The following is a 23,093-nucleotide window of genomic DNA, read 5'->3' on the forward strand; positions in this document are numbered from 1 at the left end:
TTTTTAATCTCTCCTCATATGGAAGCTGTTCTATCCCCTTAATCATTTTTGTTGCCCTTCTCTGTACCTTTTCCATTTCTAATATATATTTCTATATCTTTTTGACATGGGGTGACCAGAACTGCATGCAGTATTCCAGGTGTAGGCATAGTGGGATTATGATATTTACTGTCTAATTATCTACCCCTTTCCTAATGATTCCTAACATTAACTTTTTTGACTGCCACTGCACATTGAGCAGATGCTGTTTTCAGAGAACTATTCACAACGACTGCAAGATCTCTTTCTTGCATGGTAACAGCTAATTTAGACCTCATCATTTTGTATGTATAGTTGGGATTATGTTTTCCAATATACATTATCAACACTGAGTTTCATCTGCCATTTTGTTGCCAATCACCTAGTTTTGTGAGATCACTTTGTAGCTCTTCGCAGTCTGCTTTGGACTGAACTGTCTTGGATAATTTTGTATCATCTGCAAACTTTGTCACCTCGCTCTTTACCCCTTTTTCCAAATCGTTTATGAATATGTTTAACAACACTGGTCCAAGTACAGATCCACAGGGGTGGGGGGGAGACGGACGACACGACACTATATTCCTCTCTCCATTCTGAAAACTGACCATTTATTCCTCCCCTTTGTTTCATGTCTTTTAACCAGTTACTGATCCATGAGAGGACCTTCCCTCTCCTCCCAGGACTGCTTAGTTTGCTTAAGAGCCTTTGATGAGGGACCTTGTCAAAGGTTTTCTGAAAGTCCATGTACGCTATATCCACTAGATCACCTTTGTGCATGTTTCCTAACTCCCTCAAAAAATTCTAATAGATTGATGAGGCATAATTTCCCTTTACAAAAGCCGTGTAGACTCTTCCCCAACTAACTGTGTTCATCTATGTGTCTGATAATTCTGTTCATTATAGTTTCAACCAATTTGCCCAATTACCAGCCTGTAATTGGCAATATTTATAGTACTTTTGAAAATCCTAAGATCCAACATAGGAGACCAATGTATTTTTCAAAGTAGGGGAAAGAGCTTTACTCCCCCGACACATTTTCAAATGAGAGTACCTCTTTAGGCAATGTTCCTACAATGGGTTAGGAATCCTGTTATGAAAAATATGAATAATAACTGTACTAGTGTGAGAGACAGAACCATATTAATAGGTTTATCAATAACCATGCTCAAATCAATACATCTCTACAGCAAACCTACTCATTTAGTAGTATTGCATATTTACAGCCAAAAAATACATAGTGAAAAGTCAGGATATGAAAATGATGTAAGCAATAACACAAGAAACATGTTATATTATGTAATATTATGCTTATACAATTTGCATATGACACCAGGGTGGGAAGGGTTGCAATCACTTTGGAGGACAGGATTAGAATTCAAAAAAACCTTGACAAATTAGAGAACTGTTCTGAAATCAACAAGATGAAATTCAATAAAGACAAGTATAAAGTACTTCACTCAGGAAGTGCAATCAAATGCACAACTACAGAATTGACTAGATGGTAGTACTGTTGAAAAAGATCTGGTGGTAACAAAGGTTCACAAACTGAATATGAGTCAACAATGTAATGCAGATGTGAAAAAGGCTAATATAATTCTGGGGTATATTAACGGGAATATTGTATGTGAGAAGTAAATGTCCCACTCTGGTCAGCACTGATGAGGCCTCAACTGGAGTACTGTGTCCAATTTGGGTTCCAGGCTTTTAGGAAATACGTGTATAAACTGAAGAGTGTCAAAAGGAGAGCAACAAAAATGACAAAAGGTTTAGAAAACCTAACCTATGAGGAAAGGTTAAAAAAACTAGGCATGTTTAGTTTTGAGAAAAGAAGACTGAGGGGTGAATTGATAACAGTCTTAAAATATGTTAAGGGCTGTTGTAAAGAGGACAGTGATCAATTGTTCTCCATGTCCACTGAAGAGAGGACAAGAAGTCATGGGCTTAATCTGCTGCAAGGAAGATTTAGGTTAGCTATTAGGAAAATTTTGCTAACTATAAAGGGAGTTAAACTCTGGAATAGGCTTCCAAGGGAGGTTGTGGAATCCCCATCACTGGAAGTTTTCAAGAACAGGTTGGATAAACATCTTCAGGGATGGTTTATGTTTACTTGGTCCTTTTTCAGCACAGGGGGCTGGATCTGATGACCTCTCAAGGTCCCTTCCAGCCTTACAGTTCTATGAAAGTGTTCTTTACATACAAATGCCCGAAAATGAAAAACTGTACTTCAGCACAAGGCATGTATATATACACAGGACAATAATCATACAAGCTGAACTGTTCTAATTAATGGATAGATCTCCTTTACACCGCTAACCACTCTTGGCAGGCATTGTAAATAAATTTAAGCATGATTCAGTGAGTAAGCATGTGCCTAACTTTAAGCACACAAATAATCCCACTAAAGTCAATGAGTCTACTCAATGTGCTTAAGTACCTTGCTGAATCAGGGCCTTTAATAAGAGAGTCGAACACAACTCTAACATGCGTGCATATATTTGTCAGAATTCCTTACCTGCTAAGTATTTAATATTATCAAGTTTGTGCGATTCCAACATTGTTTTCAGTCCTGCAACTTCTGTGTCTATTTTCCGATCTGTTTGAGTTAGAGCTCGGTCTTGTTGTGCATGCTAGAAACAAAGCAGAGTATTAAGTTATTTGAACACAATTTAACCTTAAAACTAAATCTGTTTCCTTTCTGAATTACTTTTTTTGGCTCTCCCTTCACTCTTGCAGATTCAGTACTTTAACAATGTATTAAAAACTAAGAATCAGCCTTTCTCTGGAGGCTTCTGTAGTAATACTTCTTAGAGGGAGGGGTATAAAGTAATGTTATATTTCTTAAGAAGCCAGAGGTTTCCCTTATAGTACTGAAAATTCGTGCTGCCAAATTTAGGTGAATACAAGTATAAAACTTACTGCTCTGCTGTAGTGTTTTTTAAAAAAGCTTATAAAACATATATATTTCCTGATGGATTTATTACAGTGGTGACTTCATATCAAATTTACAATTAGCTGTCGATTCCATCATAAAATCCTATTCAAAGGGTTTGTAGTCTGTCTTTAAAAATTCATGCTGACTATACTTGACCGACAGCTTTTGTGCCTGATCCTGCAATCCTTACTCAAGCAAATTTCCAACAAAGTAAAATGGGAGTTTTGCCAAAATAAATATATAATCTGGCCCCATTTTTATTTCACTCATCTCTCCACTTCCTTAACCCAGCACTAGATTATAGTTAAGGATGCAACATCAGCATTCCCTTCTTTGCTGTTGGTGATTTGTATCATAACTTGAAGAGGTTCAGGTGAACAAGGTGCTGAGAAACTGTCAATATAAATGAATGGTGGACATATTGAATATGTACCAGTCTGGGAAAACAAAGGTGCCTGGGCTAGTAAGGGATGATCTGGCTTTATTGAGGCTTCATCCTAGCTGATCTTTCTGATCACCTTGTTTCTGAGGAGAAAAGGTATGCTCTTGGAAGCTTAATCAGGGAAATGAGATGGTGTCCATTCTCCAGGCCTGTGGGAGCTAATGCTAGGAGCAGAATCTCACTATTCCTGTTGGTTTGGTTTGTAAACATCCCCACCATGGAAAGAACCACCTTGATATAATCTGAGCGAGTTTTTGTTTGGTTTGCTCCCACCGTTATACCATTTGCTTAAAACAACTAAGCAAATCAACATGACTGTTGGGCTTGCCAGAGATGTATGTGGCTTTGATGGGCAGACCCAGATGTTCCAATTATGGAAGAATTTTCTGGCCTCTCTTTTTAGATTTTCACTTTCAATTCCATCTTGACAGTTGATATGAGCCTAGTAGTTCTGCTGTCACCTTCCAAGCGAAGAGTTGCAGTTCTCAAAAGGCCCCTTGGGAGGAAGCTGACTACTGCATTTCCTGCTTTCCACAGCTCCAGGAGGTTGATGTGGAGCTGGGATTCCTGGGGAGATCACATGCCACGATTCATGTTCCATCTGAGCTCTCCTTCCCGAAAGTTGGTGTTGGTTGCCATGCACACTGCTGGTACATCTGCCAAAGCTGTGTCCTTGTGATCACTACTGAAGGGACTGGACATCTGAAGGGACTATCAACACACAGTCCATATCCTAAACCAGGTACCTCCATGCCTGATTGGGAAGTTCTGAAGGAGATGAAAGTTGGAGTACTCAAGGTACTTTTCCCTCCCTCACAGGCCTTTATCATATGGATCAGCTGAATGCACTGATGTGCTGAGGAATTGCAGCTTGTGTTATGTCAAATTTCTCCTCTGACAGTACCACAAGACCCAGGTTGGTTTGGAATTCCTAAGGTGGGGTAAGGGAGCTCTTCTAATGATTCACTATGAATCTATTATGTACCAGGAACTGGATGATTTGGTGAACATGGAAAGCTCATATGATTGCACCTTTGCTAGCAGATTATCCAGAAAGTGGTAGAACTGGATGCTCTCTTATTTCAGAATAGGAGAAAAATCATTAACTTTGTGAACACCCCAGGGCTGGGCAACAGACTAAAGTTCACTGCTTGGCTATGATAGTTGTTATTCCTGAATGTAAAATATAGGAACCATTAGTGGCAGGAATGAATTGGAATGTGATTATTCTTGAGATCCATGAAATTTAAGAAATAAATTCCCAAGATTTCTTATTCCAGATCTTTAAATCTCCATCCTGAAATGAGTTCTGCACACAGAGAGGTTGAAGACTGACAAGTCCAGTTCCCTCCCCCGCCCAGGTGCGGGCTGGCAGTGCAAAGAGGTGAACATTTGAACAAGAGCCATTTGATATAGCTGGCTGGATATCACACTACACCTGAAGCAGCTGAGGATCTACTGTTAGGCTTGGAGTCCCCTACCTTCCTCAAGGTGCTCTCCCAAAGAGTCTCTGCTGACACAAACCACAGTAGGAGAAGATAGCAAAAATTCCTGAGGAAAGGAGTTCTCAGACAGCTATCAAGGAAATCTCTGTTTATGAGTACAGAAGCAGAAGACTGGGGAGTCACATTAATGCAGTTGACTAGTTGCACCTGTTGAGGATGCCAACAGACAAACTGCATGTGGAGGTGGATGGGGGAGCAAAGAGGATAGAGAGGATCCTTTTGTTGGGCTCAGATTTAGAAAGGGTAGAAAAACCCAGCAGTTTCAAGCCTGATGGAGCAGTGGATTTTCCATGATAAGGACAAGGAAACACACAAAAGTTCTCAAAATAACTCAAACATATAAAATATGATAACTGAACTGAATATTTATATGTTCAGGGTTCTAAGAACTCCATGTGAGCCTTGCTTTCATGCATATCATATATTCCTGGGGGAATTCTGCGCCACTGCGGGTATCTGGGCTGGGGGGTGCCCCGTGGCTGGGCTCTGGGGGGTAGGGAGTATGTGCAAGTGTCTGTGCTGGGAGAGGGCGCAGCTGGGCTCTGGGGAAAATCGGCAGAGAAACAGGAACTGGGTTGTTGTACGGATTTCTTTAATTCTCTACTCCTGGGGGAATTTTTTTTGTGTTGTTATTGTCACATACATAGTTGCAAACAGGTATTTCGAAATAAGTTACAAAATAATTGAAACTGGCATGATTATGTAGTGTTATTTTGACAAATAAAATATGCAGAATTTTTAATTTTTTGGCACAGAATTCCCCCAGGAGTAATCATGTATGTACAGCATTATATTTCAAAAAGAAAAGGAGTACTTGTGGCACCTTAGAGACTAACCAATTTATTTGAGCATAAGCTTTCGTGAGCTACAGCTCACTTCATGGGATGCATACTGTGGAAAGTGTAGAAGTGAGCTGTAGCTCATGAAAGCTTATGCTCAAATAAATTGGTTAGTCTCTAAGGTGCCACAAGTACTCCTTTTCTTTTTGCGAATACAGACTAACACGGCTGTTATTCTGAAACCTGTCATTATATTTCAGTTACCTGTGTAGTAATGTCATAGTACTATACATACACAACAAACTATTTAAAACTAGCTAAAAAATGAGTTCTGTACATTTAGGAGACCTGATATATGGACATTTAAATACTACTCATGTTAAAGTTGTTTGTGCCTGTTTACAGTACACAAATACAAAAGCCACCTTATATCATTCAACAATCCATTCTTAAATTCTTACCAATGCCACTATTTCTGTCCTTATTTCCAGCAGTTTTTTCTCATTAACTGAATACTGAAGAAAAAAGCAAACAAAAAAAGCATTACCCTCTCTTCTGAATTTGTTCCCAGCTTCATATTAGTACTTTTGCTTAGTTTCCAACATCACTGTTATAATTCCTAAGATGGAATTCAGTATTCTTCTGTGTTTGCCAACAATATTTAGAGCTACCATTGTAGAACAGATGTTGATCTTTGGAAGAAAAGAGAGTTTAAAGCCAAATGTTCAGCAAACCTCAGAGCTATAAGGGCAGCAGATCTTCTACCAGAAACTGCCCTTTAATTATGGCAATATGTTTGCTGACTGGCAATGGGAAAGGATTGCAGATCTGCATTTAAAAAAAAAAAACACACACACACAAATTTCAATGAACACTAATCCCGTAACTGAGGCTAGATTTAAATATTCTGCTGTGTTCACTTAAGCATAGCTTAAAGAGGACACGGTTAGACTTTAGCCACCTTTCTCACCCCCCACCCCCACCCCTCAGTATGAAGTTTTAAAAGATAAAAGCAGATTTAATTGTCATATATAGTTGTTTAATCAGGATTCTAGATTTGTTCCCCACTTGAAATTTTGGAGTGACAATCAAAGAAAATTCTTTTAATTTGAAATTAACACTATTAAAAATTATTGAATTGGTCAAATATACTATGTTTATGTCTCATGGTAATCCATTAACTGGTTTGTGAAACCAGAAGGATGCCTTTAAATGAAGAAGTTGAATCCGGATAAATAATAACTCCACATAATGTTCTTGAGTTCTATAAAATGGGGGAGGGGAGGAAGAATATCACATGTTGCAAAGAAAAAGATTACTGCATGCTTGCAAGAACTGAAACACATCAGTATCGTTCAAGTTAGGAGAGACTCTGGTGAATGGAGAGGGGGACAAAAATACCACAAACATCTTCACTCAATATTTCTTTTTAAACAAGTAGTCAACAACTACTTGTAACAGCTCTAGCACGTAAGTAGATGGGGGACAGAAAACTAAAAGTTGGCAGGGAGATGGCCCTTAGGTTTGATATGTGTTTTCAGTAGTTGAGTAACAATCCATAAAAGTTAAAAGTAAAAGTCCAATATCAATAATCTTTTAATGTTTTTATGGCATTTCCTAGAATTTTAAACAGTAATAGAAAAAAATCCATAATGTTGACTAATCTGCTATGCAGCAAGGGCTGGGCTAATGGAGTAACTGATAGCAGAAGATAACAGCCTACTACTATGTTGATCAGCACTAGAGGCGGGCGTTGCACAAACTTTATCCAGGAGTTTTACAGACATTTGCTGACAAGAGAATTCTTGGATTTAATTCTAGGTTCCGGAAGGGAGTCTGCTGCAGTGGTTCTGCCCCAGTCCCCCATAAACCTATGGCTATCCTCGAGCCCTTGTCCCTTACAAGCCCCACTCCTCCTAATGCCCCCACCACCCTGACTCATTCTCTCTTTGGCTTCTGACCCCCTCACTCTCTGCTCCTTCACATCCCTCAGTTTCCTCCCACCATCCTCTTGTTGTCCCTCCCCATCCCCATCTTCTACCCACCCTCTGCTCCTGTACATCCCCCTGCCTGTCCCATCCAATTCCCCCCTCTGGTTCCTGCCTCTCCCCCTCCATCTACCCCCCACATTTCCCAGCTTGCACTCCCCAAACACCTCCCCTAATACTCCCTCTGCTCCTATTCAACTCTGACACCTGGCTCCTATCTCTCACTCTTTCCCCCACGGATACTGTCCCCTTAGCCTTCTGCATCTCCCCACCCTCTGGTTCCTGCAACCCCCCTTTTCCCTTATCTCTTCCCCACTCTTTAGTCCTCTGCAATCTAAATCAGGCTACTCCTCCTCCTCCTCCTCACTGCCTGGGTACCAGCAGGGGGTACACTGAGAGCACAGGGGAGACTGTCTCCCTGCTCTCAGTTCTAGTGCCACAGTATCCTGGAGCAACATTTGCAAGAAAAGTTTGGCTCAGTCTCTGCAGCACTGGACTAGAGCATTCCCCATATTTTTTTCATGGGACCAGCATTCCTGACACAAAGACCACCTCTTTGCCAAATTTCAAGTTCCTGCTTCAAAATATGGAGGCACTACAGCATCCTAAAAAAGTCTTATAAGCATTTGTTAACATAGGCAAAACATTGTATTTTTCCCTAATCTGGTCCTCAGAAACAGCTTATCCTGTTTTTTTAAAGGAGGGTTATGGGAGGAGGAGGAGGAGGTTCATCCTGAGGCAGACACCCAGTATGGAAAAATTCAGTCCAAATGGTTAGTTTGGCAGGGTTACCAGCCAAACAGGGTCTTACAATGTGTTGGGCAATCTTATCTAAAGACATCACTCTTGTGATGTCGATAAATATGTTGAATACTATAGTAAATTTAAGCAATCTGTAAGATTCATTTGAACTAGTTTTACATAAATTGCCAGGATCTTCAATTTAATTATATGAAAGAAAAAGATTATTCTATTCTACAATACTCATGGCCTTCACCTCTTTGGTTAGACAAACTTGAGATATTTTCTTGTGCGATAAGAGCAGGTAAAGCAAACTGCCAGAATGTTCCTGGCAGATGCCCTAGTACCAGCAGTTCCCAGACTGTGGGTTGTGGCCCCAAATGGAGCACGCCATCAGCAGGTGAGATTCTGGTGATCCCTACTGCACGGAGGGTGCCATTTTGCTCTGAACAGCATGGCCTTGCATTCACCATACGTACAAGGTCACACTGTGCGGAGGATGCTATTTCGTAGAGCAAAATGGTGTTGTCCATGTGGTGTGACCTCGCACATATGTGTGAGGTTATGCTATGCAGAGGTTATGCTCCGCAAAATGGCATCCTCCATGCTGTCTGTGGTCCTGGCAGGAAATACTTCATTAAAATGGGATCGTGCCAGCAAAAAATTTGAGAACCTCTGCCCTAGTCCTAGGCTCAGAGCAATGAAAAGCTCCCCCTTTGCTCATTTCTCAGCAGCCTTAGTTTGCCCATTCAACTCTGAGTCTTTCTGGTTATATTTGTGACTGTCCCTCCCAACTTCTTTGTGTGGGCTTTTGCCCCACATTTCAATCAACCTGTCCTCTTCCTAAACTGGATTCTTGGATGCAGCAGAAGGAAACATTTTGACTAGCTATTGCAATGTCATAACCTAAATAATGTCCTTCTGCTTCCTATCTTATCACTAGAGAAACTTTCCTGCCTTGCCTTTAAATGAAGAAGTTGAAACCGGATAATAACTGTAAAACAAGTAGTGTGTACACATTTATATTTTTAAACAACACGCTGATGGACTATTAGCTCACCATGCTTTGGAAATATTTCAGGAGTAAAGCCACTGGCTAAGCCTTTACTAATTTAAGTTACCCCAGGTATCTTCCTAGGTAAGTGTGCTTTATTTTCCCCCCCAGCTTTTATAGGGCTCTGCACATTCAAGTATAGGTCTCACCTGTGTCCAAGTGCATATGCAAATAATGCTTTCACTAATGCAGAAGCAACATCATCTAGACATAAGCACAGGTTGAAGAGAGGTCACAGAACTTTCACCCAGCCCTTTATTTTGGGTTCTCCTCTTTCCTATTATGTACAAATAAACCTTATTTTATATGTAGCATGATGTTCTCCATTCATCTGCCTCCTTCCCCATTCTATGCCAGAGTTCTGGCCATGCATGATGTCTGCTGACAACAATTAGCAAGCAAGCAGTCTCCTTGAAAGGTACAATATCCTGTATAACAACAGACTGCAATGGAGTACACGTCTGTAGTCTATAGTTATCTACTTCTTCACATAAAGGTTGGAGGTTTCATCTAGAAAAGCAATGTAGTCTAGTGCTTTGAGCAAGAGACAGAATCCAGATTCCTGGGCTCTATTCCTGTCATCTTGGACATATCACACACTCCTTGTGCCTAAGTTAACTAATCTGTAAAATGCATACAATAATGCTTACCTACCCATAGAGATATTGTGAGGCTTGCTATTTAAGTAGTTAAGAGCTTCAGAGGAAAGGTGCTATGTTAGTGCAAAGCATTATTTTTGCAACATCTGAAAAATCTATGAGTTCAAAGGTTTGAAGGCCACAGTTTGTTCTTCAACCCAATTCTCTCATGGGGCAGCACAGAGGGCTACCCAGAGTACTAAGTCATTGACCCAACCCAGGATAGCTTGTTTGACAACCATTATGAGTAATCACTTCCAAGGGCACATCTACCAGTTTTGAAAGAATAAAGACTAGCAGGATCTAAAGAAAACAAAGCTTCCTGCCCAGAGTAACGGTCAATATTATTCCCACACTACACGTCTATGAAATATAAATGTCAAATGTGACGAGTGACTAGGGAAAATAAAATCTGTTGAAAAATGTCATTCAAAAAAGACTATTCAAGTTAGGCAATATAATTTTTTTTGATTTGCAGAAACACATTTTGATAATGGCATTTACAAGAGCTTAAAACAGAGTTACATATAATACTCTAAAAGAGAAAAAAAACTGCTGATTTACTGTAACCTTTATTACTCCAGTTAAAGATTTTCAGTTCTATCAGACACTTGAAAGTCAGAAGTGACCAATACCAGTTAGGACAAGACAGTGTGAAGATCACTTTAATCAAACCGTTGGCTGACATACTGGCTACGATGTAATTAGTCCCCTATTGGGGCAAGGAGAGGCTTTCAATTTAGGTAATTTAACAAAGTATTTAAACTTAATTTGACTAAATAAATTTAGAAAAAACACATTGTTTTTAATATCAAGATTAATGAGGAAATAATGTCAAAATATGATAAAAGATTAAAAGCAAATGGCGTCACATTACACTACAGAACCATTAAGATGAATAATTATGGTTCACGCTATCTTCTGACCAAAAGACTTCATGGACAACCATGAAAATTACATTCTTGACCAAACAATTTCAAATGGTATTCACATTTTTACATACTTCTAGAAGAAATCCATAAAACATACCAGTTCTTTTACTCTGCTCTTCTCCAGATTGAAGCCTAATTTGTTATCTGCACGAACTTTGGTAACTTCATCCTAGAGAAAAATTATACAAAATATATCAGGAAATTTAAAAAAAACATTTTCCTCATTCAATTCATGAGCTAAGTAATGGAACAAATATATTGTGCCTTCCTACTGCAAACCTCAATAAAAGGACTTTTCTCCTGATCTGTGGGGTGAATAGGATTCCTGAAAGCCACGACAACTTGCAGCTGCTTTTGAGACTAAAACACTGACATAGCAGATCCAGGACAACGTAAAATATGTCTATCCAATGAAGCTGAGAACACTGCTTATGTCCCAGGTACTACTAACTTAGACGTTTGGAGGCCAGGTCTGGGTATGTGTAAAATGTTGATGTCTTATAGAGACATACGACTGCTCTAATCCATTCAAGGTAGCATATAAAAATATGCCTTCAAAGAGGACACTGGTAATGGTCATCTCTCTAATAACTCTTTAACTTAAAAAAACTCCTACAGATAATTTAAGACAGCTCATGGAATATTTACTGGAAGTTATATAACAGATATATATTATATTTTTAAAACTTTATAGAGCTACTTGTCAATGTTTTACTCGCACAATAGCAGTAAATGGTGCTGCTGCTTCTCAATGACAGCTACCATTTTACTGCAACTTCCCAGAGGAATTCCAGTTTCCTGACTGTGGGTCATAGAGCAAGCTGCAAACCAGACTAGTGCATAGGATAAATGTGAAGACTGATGAATATTCCAAGAAATTCTATTATGTATCAGACACATGCAAGCATTTTTTACAAGCCACTATTAAGCTAATAAAAAAGCGTTTAATTATCTTAGACTCATTTCTGTTTTAGTAATTTTTAATTCTGCTTAATAACTTATAAAATATCTGTCACTAATTTTAAATTATCAATTCTTAATTATAAAATTTTAAGTTACAATTTTCTTTTAACAAACCTATCTCACACACTGTGTACGTTTCTATTTGTTCTTATACAAGAACAAATACATAATTTTAACCTTGAATATTACCAGAGTGAATTTTCATACCATGATGAAGGAAAATGTAACTAAATAATTTAATTTTATGTAAAAACAAATTGATGATGACCTCAAACCTCTATAAAACCTACTAATGAAAAATATCAGTTTTAGGAAGAATGATTTGGGATAGAGATATTAACATCTATGTAAAAGGAAATCAATATCAAATGCAACTAATTATGATAGATCTTAGGGATTAATTAGAAGGATTTTAAAACTATATTTTAGAGTGTTCAAAAGTGCACAATACAAATACAAAATATGAGCCTTATTTTAGATATGAGGTAATATTATGAAAATCAAGACAACAGGAAGAGGATGGGGTGATGAAGAACAATAATTACAAGATCACACAGTTACTAAGCCTAGATATGTCAACAGCTTGATGGTTCAGTGGAGAAGCATTAGGAGATCAGCAACCTGGGAGTGGAAGGGTGTGCCCCCTCTCCAGCTGAGAGGAGCAAAGTAGGGCAGAGTGGTGAATAGGAACCCTAAGACTACATCCTCAGGGGGCAACCATTTTTCCTAGGGGCAGTCTGGCTTCTTTAACACTGGGAACAATGGGAAGTGGTGTCCATTTTGAAAGAAGGCATTTTTGTTTTTATTAAGGGCACCCGGTAGTTTCACACCCATTGAAAACGAGATGGCAATCATTTTGAAAGAGGGCAGTTAATAATGGAATTCTCTCAAGGAGACAAATTTTCATCGCATCTTCTGAAGCAGCAGCAGCTTTCAGTTAAGAAGAACAGCACTACAATGACCATTAACCCTAAACAAACAAAAAAAAACCAAACCCTTTTCATGTAGTCCGTATACTCAATTTCCGTAAAATTTTACTCTATGGGAAGTTTCAAGAGCGTTTCATTTTTCTGTTATTACAATAATTTGGATAAAAAACATGGTCTGGCACATGGGGTTAAATTTCGTAAAGAACCAATTTTTAAATTAATTTTTACTCAAATAAACCAAATGACTTGCAGATTCTCAGAAAACCAATTCTGTGCCCAATAAGTGCTGTAATTTTGGGGATAATGCCATGCATTTTAATAGAAAACAAAGTGGCCTTAAGAGCAGAGCTCAATTCAGCCCTAAACTGCAACTGGCACTTTCTTAATTCAATCAATAAAATGCAAATAAAGTAAAACAGCTAAGAGAGTGAAAAATCTGATTTAAAACATATTTTTAGGTTTTAATAGTTTCAGCTACCACTAAGAATACATACATGAAGCTGCCTTTGCTGCAGAATCCAGAATTTGGAGATTTCAGTCCCCCATACCAGTGTACCTGCAGCATAACAACTAAGCACTTTAGCGGCAGAGGTAAGTAAAAACCTTTTAAAAGTGAACAAGATAGATATTTAAAATGGGTCTCTAAATTCTTCATATTCATTATAGTCATATTGCATCTAAGTAGTAATATAAACAATGTATCTTACCATTACTTGCTTCTTTAGCATCTGGAGTTCAAGTTTTACTTTCTTAAAAAAAAAAAAAAAGTACATATAAGTAAATGTCCTAAGAGTACTGGTGAATCTGCATTACAGCTACTAGCACTGTACTAATGATCAATAAACTATGCATATTTCCAATTTCCTTTTCATTTTATAGATTGTCTAGTCCAGAGCGGTATAATGTTTTTAAATAGTAGCAAATGTGAGACAGGTTACAGTATCAATCAGTTATTTCTGCAAAAACACTTTTTTAGAAGCATGTTTATCAACAGTTTCTTTCTGCTATTAAGACATTCCAGAATTGTTTTTTTAAGGGTTCCATTTTAATAAATTGTAGGGCTGTCAAGCAATTAAACAAAATTGCGATTAAATCGCATTGTTAAACAATAATAAAATGCCATTTATTTAAATAGCTTTGGATGCTTTCTACATTTTCAAATATATTGATTTCAATTACAACACAGAATACAAAGTGTACAGTGCTCACTTTATTTTTGATTACAAGTATTTGCACTGTAAAAAAAACAAAAGAAATAGTATTTCAATTCACCTAATACAAGTACTACAGTGCAATCTCTTTATCATGAAAGTTGAACTTACAAATGTAGAATTATGTACAGAAAAACCTGCATTCAAAAATAAAATAAATGTAAAATTTTAGATCCTGCAAGTCCACTCAGTCCTACTTCTTGTTTGTCTGAGTGATTGGCTAACAAGTTTGTTTACATTTGCAGGAGATAATGCTATCCATTTCTTGTTTACAATGTCACCTGAAAGTGAGAACAGGCATTCTCATGGCACTTTTGTAGCCAGCATCGCAAGATATTTACGTGCCAGATGCGCTAAAGATTCACATGCCCCTTCATGCTTCAGCCACCATTCCAGAGAACATGCTTTCATGCTGATGATGCTCGTTAAAAAAATAATGCATTAATTAAATTTGTGACTCAACTCCTTGGGGGAGAATTGTATATCCCCTGCTTTGTTTTACTCGCATTCTGCCATATATTTCATGTTATAGCAGTCTCGGATGATGACCCAGCACGTTGTTCATTTTAAGAACACTTTCGCTGCAGATTTCACAAAAGGCCAAGAAGGTACCAATGTGAAATTTCTAAAGATAGCTACCGAAGGTTTAAGAATTTGAAGTGCCTTCCAAAATCTGAGAGGGATGAGGTGTGGAGCATGCTTTCAGAAGTCTTAAAAGAACAACACTCTAACGCGGAAACTACAGAACCCGAACCACCAAAAAAGAAAATCAACCTTCTGCTAGTGGCATCTGACACAGAAAATGAAAATTAATATGCGTCTGTCTGCACTGCTTTGGATTGTTATCGAGCAGAACCTGTCATCAGCATGGATGCATGTCCCCTGGAATGGTACTTGAAGCATGAAGGGACATATGAATCTTTAGTGTATCTAGCACGTAAATATCTTGCGATGCTGGCTATAACAGTGCCATGAGAGCGCCTGTTATCACACACGTGACATTGTAAACAAGAAGAGGGCAGCATTATCTCCTGTAAATGTAAACAAACTTGTTTGTCTTAGCGATTGGCTGAACAAAAGTAGGACTGAGTGGACTCGTAGGCTCCGATGTTTTACATTGTTTTGTTTTTGAGTACATTTATGTAACAAAAAACCCCTCTACGTTTGTAAATTGCACTTTCACGACAGAGACTGCACTACAGTACTTGTACGAGATTAACTGAAAAATACTATTTCTTTTATCATTTTTACAGTGCAAACATTTGTCATAAAAAATAATGTACGCTGATTTCAAATAACAACACAGGATATAATATATATGAAAATGCAGAAAAATATCCAAAATATTTAGTAAATTTAAATTGGTATTCTATTTGTACACAGTGTGATTAATCGCGAGTTAACTGCAATTAATCAACAGCCCTAATAACTTGTGTTTCCAATTTATGTATGTTAAACACAGTTCAGAAGCACCTTAAGTTAACAGTCCCATTATTTTTTCCTTGTTCATTCACCTCTAAATATATAAGATAACGGATAAACAATTTTTCCCTTCTCAATAGCCAACAGAACACCTTCTATTTGGTTTCCTTTAATTGTGACCTTTGGCAGAATTGTTAACAACCTACCATCCTCTACAAGGTCTCTTTCAACATCTTTTTGCTTGCTGTAAATTTGTTAAACCGCATCTGCCAACAAGATGGTAAAAATTCCTCCTCTTCAGCAGACTAATTTCACTCCTTTGGGCTGACTGACAGGGTCCCTATACAGCAAAAAGATATGCTCAGCTTCTAGGAAGAGGAGCAATGGATATCTGACATATGTCAGGAGTGTTTCAACGCTGTCCCCAAAGGAGCCTAAAAATCTTATAAGACATGCATTCAACTACGGATTGTATAACTACTACTGGATCAAATTTTTTAATGCTGTAAATCATTATATTATATTACTACTTCTTCAGGTTACTGGGTGCTCTGCAAGCAACTCTCCACACTTGATACTATGATTCTACTACTCTTGGCTTTCCCTCCCCTCCTCCCAACACAGAGAAGTTTTAAAACACAACAACAAAGCTTGATGCATGGCTTTCCTCTACGCTGTGTGTTTTCAACTTGGGGCTCATGACCACCTTCCCTTACTTTATGGCGAACTGGGAGGGGCATCACAAAGCTTTTTTCTGCTGGAACGTGAAGTCATGGTGTGGAAAAAGTTGAGAAGCACTTCTCTATGCAGTATACAAAAAAACCCAGTGCTACACTAGTTTGTATGTGTTTTTTACCTCATTTTCAGCTCGGAGTGCTGAAAATTCACTCTTTTCTAAAATAATCATATCCTTTTTCACACCACCAATATGAGACATTATTTGCTGAAGAGTGATTTCCTTTGAAAGAAGAAAGAAAAATTCAGCTCATACCATAACAATTGCAACATCCTAAAAACTTGTACTTGTGTACAAATATAGTATTTAAAACGCTATTATTTCAGTATCCGTGTCACTTAATTTAAGATGGGTAATTTAAGCTCAGAAGCTAGCTAAATTTTACTCAGAGCTAGCACAAAACACTAGCTATTTCTGAAATATCTACAGGTTGGTGGAATTGTGATATCACTGGTAGCTCCTCTCTTCACATTTCAGCTTTTCCTCTTCCTGCTGCAGCTATAAGTGTGGTGTTGCAACATTAAAGCAACTAGTTACTTCAGTGATGCAAAGAGCTGGAGAGGATATGGGGAAGGAAGTGCATTTGGACCATTTCAGTCATATTGCACCTGCCAGCCGTAAGGTCTGCAGACTACTAGATACATGTAATACTACATACTGTACCAAGTCACATAAGAGGGCATTTTATTGTAGGCATGTACTTAACCTAGAATACAAATAAGAACTCATGACAAACTGTTCTTTTCCTCTTACAATAAAAGAAAAAAAGATGCACAGAACAGCATATAAAGACAGCACTTCAGTAAAATGTTCTTTCCTATTTCAGCCGAGATCAAGATACCAGTTACAGGAATGTTTACTTCAACACTCCAAAGAATGCAATTTAGGTGCCATAACTACTCTGGGGTGCTCAACAGGTCCATTGGTCATACCAATACAAAGCAATGCTAACTTGTGTTTTTCTTTTTTCTTATTGTTACAGCCAATGATGACCATCAACTGGCTCTGGTTATGAAGACATGTCAATAGCAGTATTACTTCAAAGTTTAATTTAAGTGAAATATTAAACAATGCTTAAATCCTGTCTTCCCTGTGTTTATTTTAAATAAACAGTATTATTTTATACATATTTTCAATTTCACTGAGGACAGCAAACAGGACAAAGAACACAAAAAGTGGAGAAAGGTGGCCTGCTCCCACCTGTTTTACCCTATCTTTCATCCTCTCCAGTTCTCTCTGTAATTGTAGGCATTTTTCTACAACTATACTAACATAAGTCTTTACACCATCCAGGTAGTAACAGAGGTAAATATTTATTCCCAGGCTATAGATGAGGGTGCTAAGGAAGAGAGGCTATATGACATGACCAAGATGACAGAGAAGTCAGCATCAGACCTATAATTAGAACACAAGAATTCCTTGCTCTTAGACATTCATATAATTTACTAGAACAAACTTTCTTATGCTATGGAGTCACCCATTGTGACCAAAGGCTAGAGATGAGCTAGCTTCTATAAACAGTTTGCTGGTGGCTGGGAGGGTGCTTTGAGCAACCCTAGCACTACTGGTCTACTTCCAGCTGCAAATAGGTCTGGGGTCTTCCCAGAACCAACCCCCCCCCCCCCCCCCCAAAAATAAATTCTAAAGACACAGAGCTGCCCTGGGTAGCTGTAGAGGACATCAAGAATAATCCATGAGTTTCAGGAAATAATCATAGTGACAAATAATCATATCCTGTATATGATGGAAACCACTTCAAGCCAGGGGGTACCTCTGCACCTCCAGCACCAGCACCACTGATTCGGAGTCTATTTGAACAGGGACTGGAAGACTACTTGTCCAAATTTAGCATCGTCTCTAGATTGCTGAGAGATTGCTTAGCGAGAAGCGAAAGCGTGACATGATGACCAGGTTGCCACCTTGCAAATGTGGATGTTAGCCAGAAATGTCACAGAAGTCGCTTGGAATCTAGTCAACGTCTCAGTACTGTATCTGGGGCTAGCCAACTCATAACGTAGGTGAATACAACTGGATATCCATGATAAACTCCTTTGTGTGGAAACAGGACTGCCCTTCATTCTGACTGCAAAAGCAACGAACAACTTAAACAAAGAATGGAAAGGTTTAGTCTGTTCTAGATAAAACACTACAGCTCTTCTGAGATCTATGGTGTGCAATCTCTCTTCTCCCTTATTATGGTGAGGCTTTGGGAAGAAGGTTAGCAAGAAAACCACTTGGTTGATATGAAAAGTGGAGACCACTATTGTACCCAACCTTAGATGGGGATGAAGGTAAACTTTATCTGCGTAAGAAACCATATTTGGATAATCTGATACTAGGGCTCTCAACTCTCCTGGCTGATGTAATGGCTACTAAAAACACTACCTTCACTGAAAGGTGCAACAGAGAGCAGGTCACTAATGGCTTAAAGGGGGGGACCCATCAGATTTGTTAAGACTAGATTCAAGCTCCCTGGTAGAACACGGTTCTGTACATGCATAAATAGTCTGTCCAAACCCTTAAAAACCTTATAGTCATCGGGTTGGAAAAAAAGGAGTGGTTATCCACATGAGGGTGGAATGCTGATAACAGCCATTAGGCATAGTGTGATTGAGCTAATTGCCAATCCTTGATATTTCAGATACAAAAGATAGGCTGGACTATGCTGAATAGAAGCAGGAATATGGGAGACCCTTTCAGCTTCAACCAGATGGAAAACCTTGCTAAATGGGAGAGGTAAGTTATCCTATTTGATGGTTTTCTACTACTATTCAGCAGTACCTTCTGCATCTCTCTAGAGTAGGACTCCTCCACTGAAGTTAAAGACGAAGACTCCAGGCTTTCAGGTGAAGGGCCTGAAGACTGGGGTGGAGGAGGCAGCCAAACTTCTGAGCAATCTGGTCTGTGTGAAATGGGAGTAATAGTGAGGGACTAATTGAGAGGTCCAAGAGATGAGAAAACCAGTGTTGATGGGGCCATACCAGGGCAAATTGCTACAAGACAGGCCTTGTCTTGGTTGGCCTTGCACAGAACAAGAGGGATAGGGAGAAAAGTGACCATAGCAGTAGAAAAGCATCTGTCAATGAACCCAGGCTCAGTTCTGCTCTGAAGCAGAACTGGTGAAATTTTGTGTTGTCCTTTGTTGCAAAGGGATCCATTTGGGGAGTTCCCCAGAACGGGAAAATGGACCTTGCTACATCTGGGCAAAGGGACTACACATGGTGATTATTAAAAAACCTGCTCAGGTGATCTGCTAGCATATTCCAAATACCCAAGAGGTGGGCTGTATTCGGAAGCATAGAGGTGTCGATGCAGAAGTCCCAGAGGAGTATTGCTTCCCAACAAAGTTTACATAAAACATGGCACCAATATTCCCCTTACCCTAACAAGAGGAAGGAACGCCATACAAGGTAAGCACAACTCCTTGATGTTTACATGTAGGCTGAGATCTTGGGGAGACCAGAGACCTTGCATCTGCAGGGGTCTCACATGAGCCCCCACAACCCACGTCTGAGGCATTAGTGACTAAAGTAAGAGATTGCTGAGGCAAGGTGAAAGGAACTCCCTTGCAGATGTTGATTTGATTGGTAGATAGGCCCAGGAAAGATAAGATGTGACTTGGTATGTGCACTAACATATCTATGGGATGCTTTTTTAGTTAATACACCTCTGCCAACTAGCCTTGAAGGCGTGTGAGAGACAGTCTGAAGTACTGGACCATGAAAGTGCCACTCCGCCATGTGCCTAAACTTCCACCCCCGGGGTGAGAGAATAAGCCCTTAAGTCCAGAATGAGGTTTTGCATTGCCTGAAACCTTTTCGGCAATAGTAAGGCCCTGGTTGCTGTAGAGTCCACAACCCCACTCCAATGAATTCTGTTCCACAGATAGGACTGACTTGTCTGAGTTGATCAGCAGACCAAGTGCATTGAAGGTGGATCAGATTATGCCTATGCTGGACATCACCTGCGACCTGGATTGACCTCTTATCAGCCAGTCGTCCAAGTAAGGGACTACATAACCCCGACCTCCAGAAGAAAGCTTCTACTACTGCAATGCACTTTGAAAAACAAGTGGGGCAGCCAAGAGATTAAAGGGAACCATTGTAAACTAATAATGGCAACTGCTGACAATGAATCTCAGAAATTTTCTGTGGCTCTCATGAATCGCCATGTGAAAGAAGGCATCCTTTAAGTCAAGAGCAGCATATCAGTCCCCCAGCTCTAGGGAAGGGATTATGGAAGCTAGAGTGACCATCGGGAATAGCAATTTTTGTAATAACTTGTTTAACTGCCTTAGATCTAGGCTCCCTTTTATCTTTGGGATCAGGAAGTACTGAGAGTAAAATCCCTTTCCCCTGAACAAAGGAGGGACCTCCTCTATAGCTTCTACAAAGAGGAGTGATTGTATTTCTTGTAATAATGCTGCTTTGTGAGAGGGGTCCCTGAAGAGGGATGGGGAAGGAGAGGAAGAAATAAATTGGAGCCTATATCCCACATCCACCATGCTTAGAACCCACCAATCTGTTGTGATGTGGGCCCAATGACGACAGAAGTGAGACAAGCAGTTTGAAAAAATTGTAAAATAAAAAGAAGGCACTCTTAGAACTCGTAAAAATGCTCGACCTGCCCATCAAAATGAGCTCTTGGAAGATGCTACCTGCCTTGATGAACTGGTGACTGCCAAAGCAGAGGGCAGTGGTGGGTGCCTTCTGTAACCTCTGCTCCTTCTCCTTGGCAGATCGTGGGCTTGAGGGGCAACCCCCACCAAAATTCTGGGACTGATGAGAACAAAAGGCCTCCCACTTCACTGCTGGGGTGCAAATGTCCAGGGATTTCAGGGTTGCTCTAGAGCCTTTGAGAGGATGCAGAGCATCTTGTGAGAAGTGTGATGGTTCTTCAAAAGGTAATTCCTGGATTGTCTGTTGTACTTCTGGAGGGAGGCTAGAAGCATGTAACCAGGATGAGTGGCTCATTATGACAGCAGAAGCCATGCTGCAAGCTGCAGAATCTGCTGCATCAAGACCTGCCTGCAGAACCATTCTGGCAACCAACCTGCCCTCCTCTATCAAACACCGGAACTCCTATTTCACCTTGTCTGGGACCGTGTCTTTGAAACTCTGAAACTATATCCCCCAGGATGAAATTGTAGCACCCCAGCAAAGCTTTCTGGTTTCCAATATGAAGCTGTAATCCTCCTGTGGAATAAAGCTTCCTCCCAAGTAAGTCCAACTTCTCATCCTCAATTTTTGGGGGTTGTTGCCTGTTGTCCTGTCTGTCTCTCTTTCTTATTGGCTGCTGCCACAAGGGAATCTGGAGGAAGATGATGACACAAGTGTTGGAACCCCCTGAGAGGGAACAGAGTACTTCCTCCTTGTTCTTTCTGCAGTCAGAGGCAGGGAAGCTGGGGTCTACCAGAGGACCTTGGTAGGCTCTAAGATAGTCTTATTTATAGGGAGAGCTATTCTGGTTGGAGACACAGATGTCGAAATGTCCACTAGCTTATGTGATCTTTCCCAGGCCTCCTCTGGGTGGATGTCTAAATCCATAGCCATCCTCCTCAACAATTCCTGATGGGTCTTAAAATAATCAGAAGGCAGATAAATAGGTTCCAATACAATTGCCTCATCAGAAGGCAAAGAGGATGCCAGCGGTATTGGGGGCTGGTCATGAGAGGGATCCCAAATCTGTTCAGAGCAAGGCTCAATACTGATGACAGGGTGCTTTTGTCACTGATGCACCTGATGACCAGTAGATGGAGCCTGCTAAGGTGGCTGTAGAAACATTCTTGAATGAGGGAGGAAGCCTCACAGCCTCCAGAAGGACCACTGCTATGGCTCCAGCCCCCAACTGTGCTTAGAGCCAAGAGTCCCTTCTATAAGCCCCTTCCTGGAACTAAGGCTGAACCCATGTCAGGCAGGCGACATACTCCTGATGGTGCGACTGGGTAGATTGGGATACATAGGATCCCACTTCAGAGTCTGACGAAGGAGAAGCCTCTTCTTGTGACAATGGCAGTGCCACACCCATTGCTACCAATGAAGAAAGTTCAGAGTCTGAAGAAAGGGAAGCAGAGAAGATCATCTGTGGCTTTCCCCTAGATAGTACCCCTTTAATTGATACTCTGATGGTTGAGCCCAATGGAATTGCCTGGTGCAGAGGTTAAGGCACTGACGGTGGCACATTGGGCACCAGTGCCACGTGAATTTCTTGAACTGCTGGTGACGAGAGCACTGAGAGATTTAGCAACTCTCTTGTAGCTTCAAATGCCTCAGGAGTAGATGGCACTGGGAAGACACTCTGCGGTATCGTAGTGCGAGGAGATGCAACGAAAGTGCGTTGGGAGCTGGTGTCGGCAGGCCGACACTGGGCTCTGGAGTCAGTAAACTCCCCTCTTTAAAGGCATGCTATGGGGAGTGGTTCCTCCTTAAACACACTCCCATGTCGCTAGAAGAGCTCGACCTCTTCACATGTTCCAGTGATCCTGGCACAGAGTCTGATTTCCAATGCCTCTTCCTCAGTACCAGCAACGCCAATCTGTCTCTCAGTACCGGTACTGCCAGAGGTGTACTACTGGCAAAAAGCAAGGTGCTCAGTACTTGGTCCAAGGTAGACAGCTCAGATAGAGGATATAGTGCCAATTTGAGCAGCAAATGTTTTATTCTGGTTGTCCTCCCTTTTATAAAATGGGGCTTAAAGCCCTTGCAAATGGTACACTGGTCGCTCATGTGAGCCTCCCCCAAGCACTTAAGGCAGCTGGGATGAGCGTTACTATTAGGCACTGCCTCACGGTAAGAGTGGCAGGG

At 40.1% G+C, this 23,093-nt stretch overlaps 1 protein-coding gene across 1 annotated transcript in view; it reads right to left on the minus strand.

The window, feature by feature from the left end:
- Positions 1-23,093, minus strand: part of MCUR1 (mitochondrial calcium uniporter regulator 1) — a 34,245-nt gene that overhangs the window by 6,473 nt on the left and 4,679 nt on the right. Inside the window, 5 exon segments of the mRNA XM_074944809.1 lie at positions 2,531-2,645; positions 6,138-6,191; positions 11,127-11,198; positions 13,629-13,670; positions 16,411-16,512. Of these exon segments, the coding sequence (XP_074800910.1) occupies positions 2,531-2,645; positions 6,138-6,191; positions 11,127-11,198; positions 13,629-13,670; positions 16,411-16,512 (385 nt within the window).

The sequence above is a fragment of the Natator depressus genome, chromosome 2, assembly GCF_965152275.1.
Source record: "Natator depressus isolate rNatDep1 chromosome 2, rNatDep2.hap1, whole genome shotgun sequence".
Taxonomy (NCBI): Eukaryota; Metazoa; Chordata; order Testudines; family Cheloniidae; genus Natator; species Natator depressus.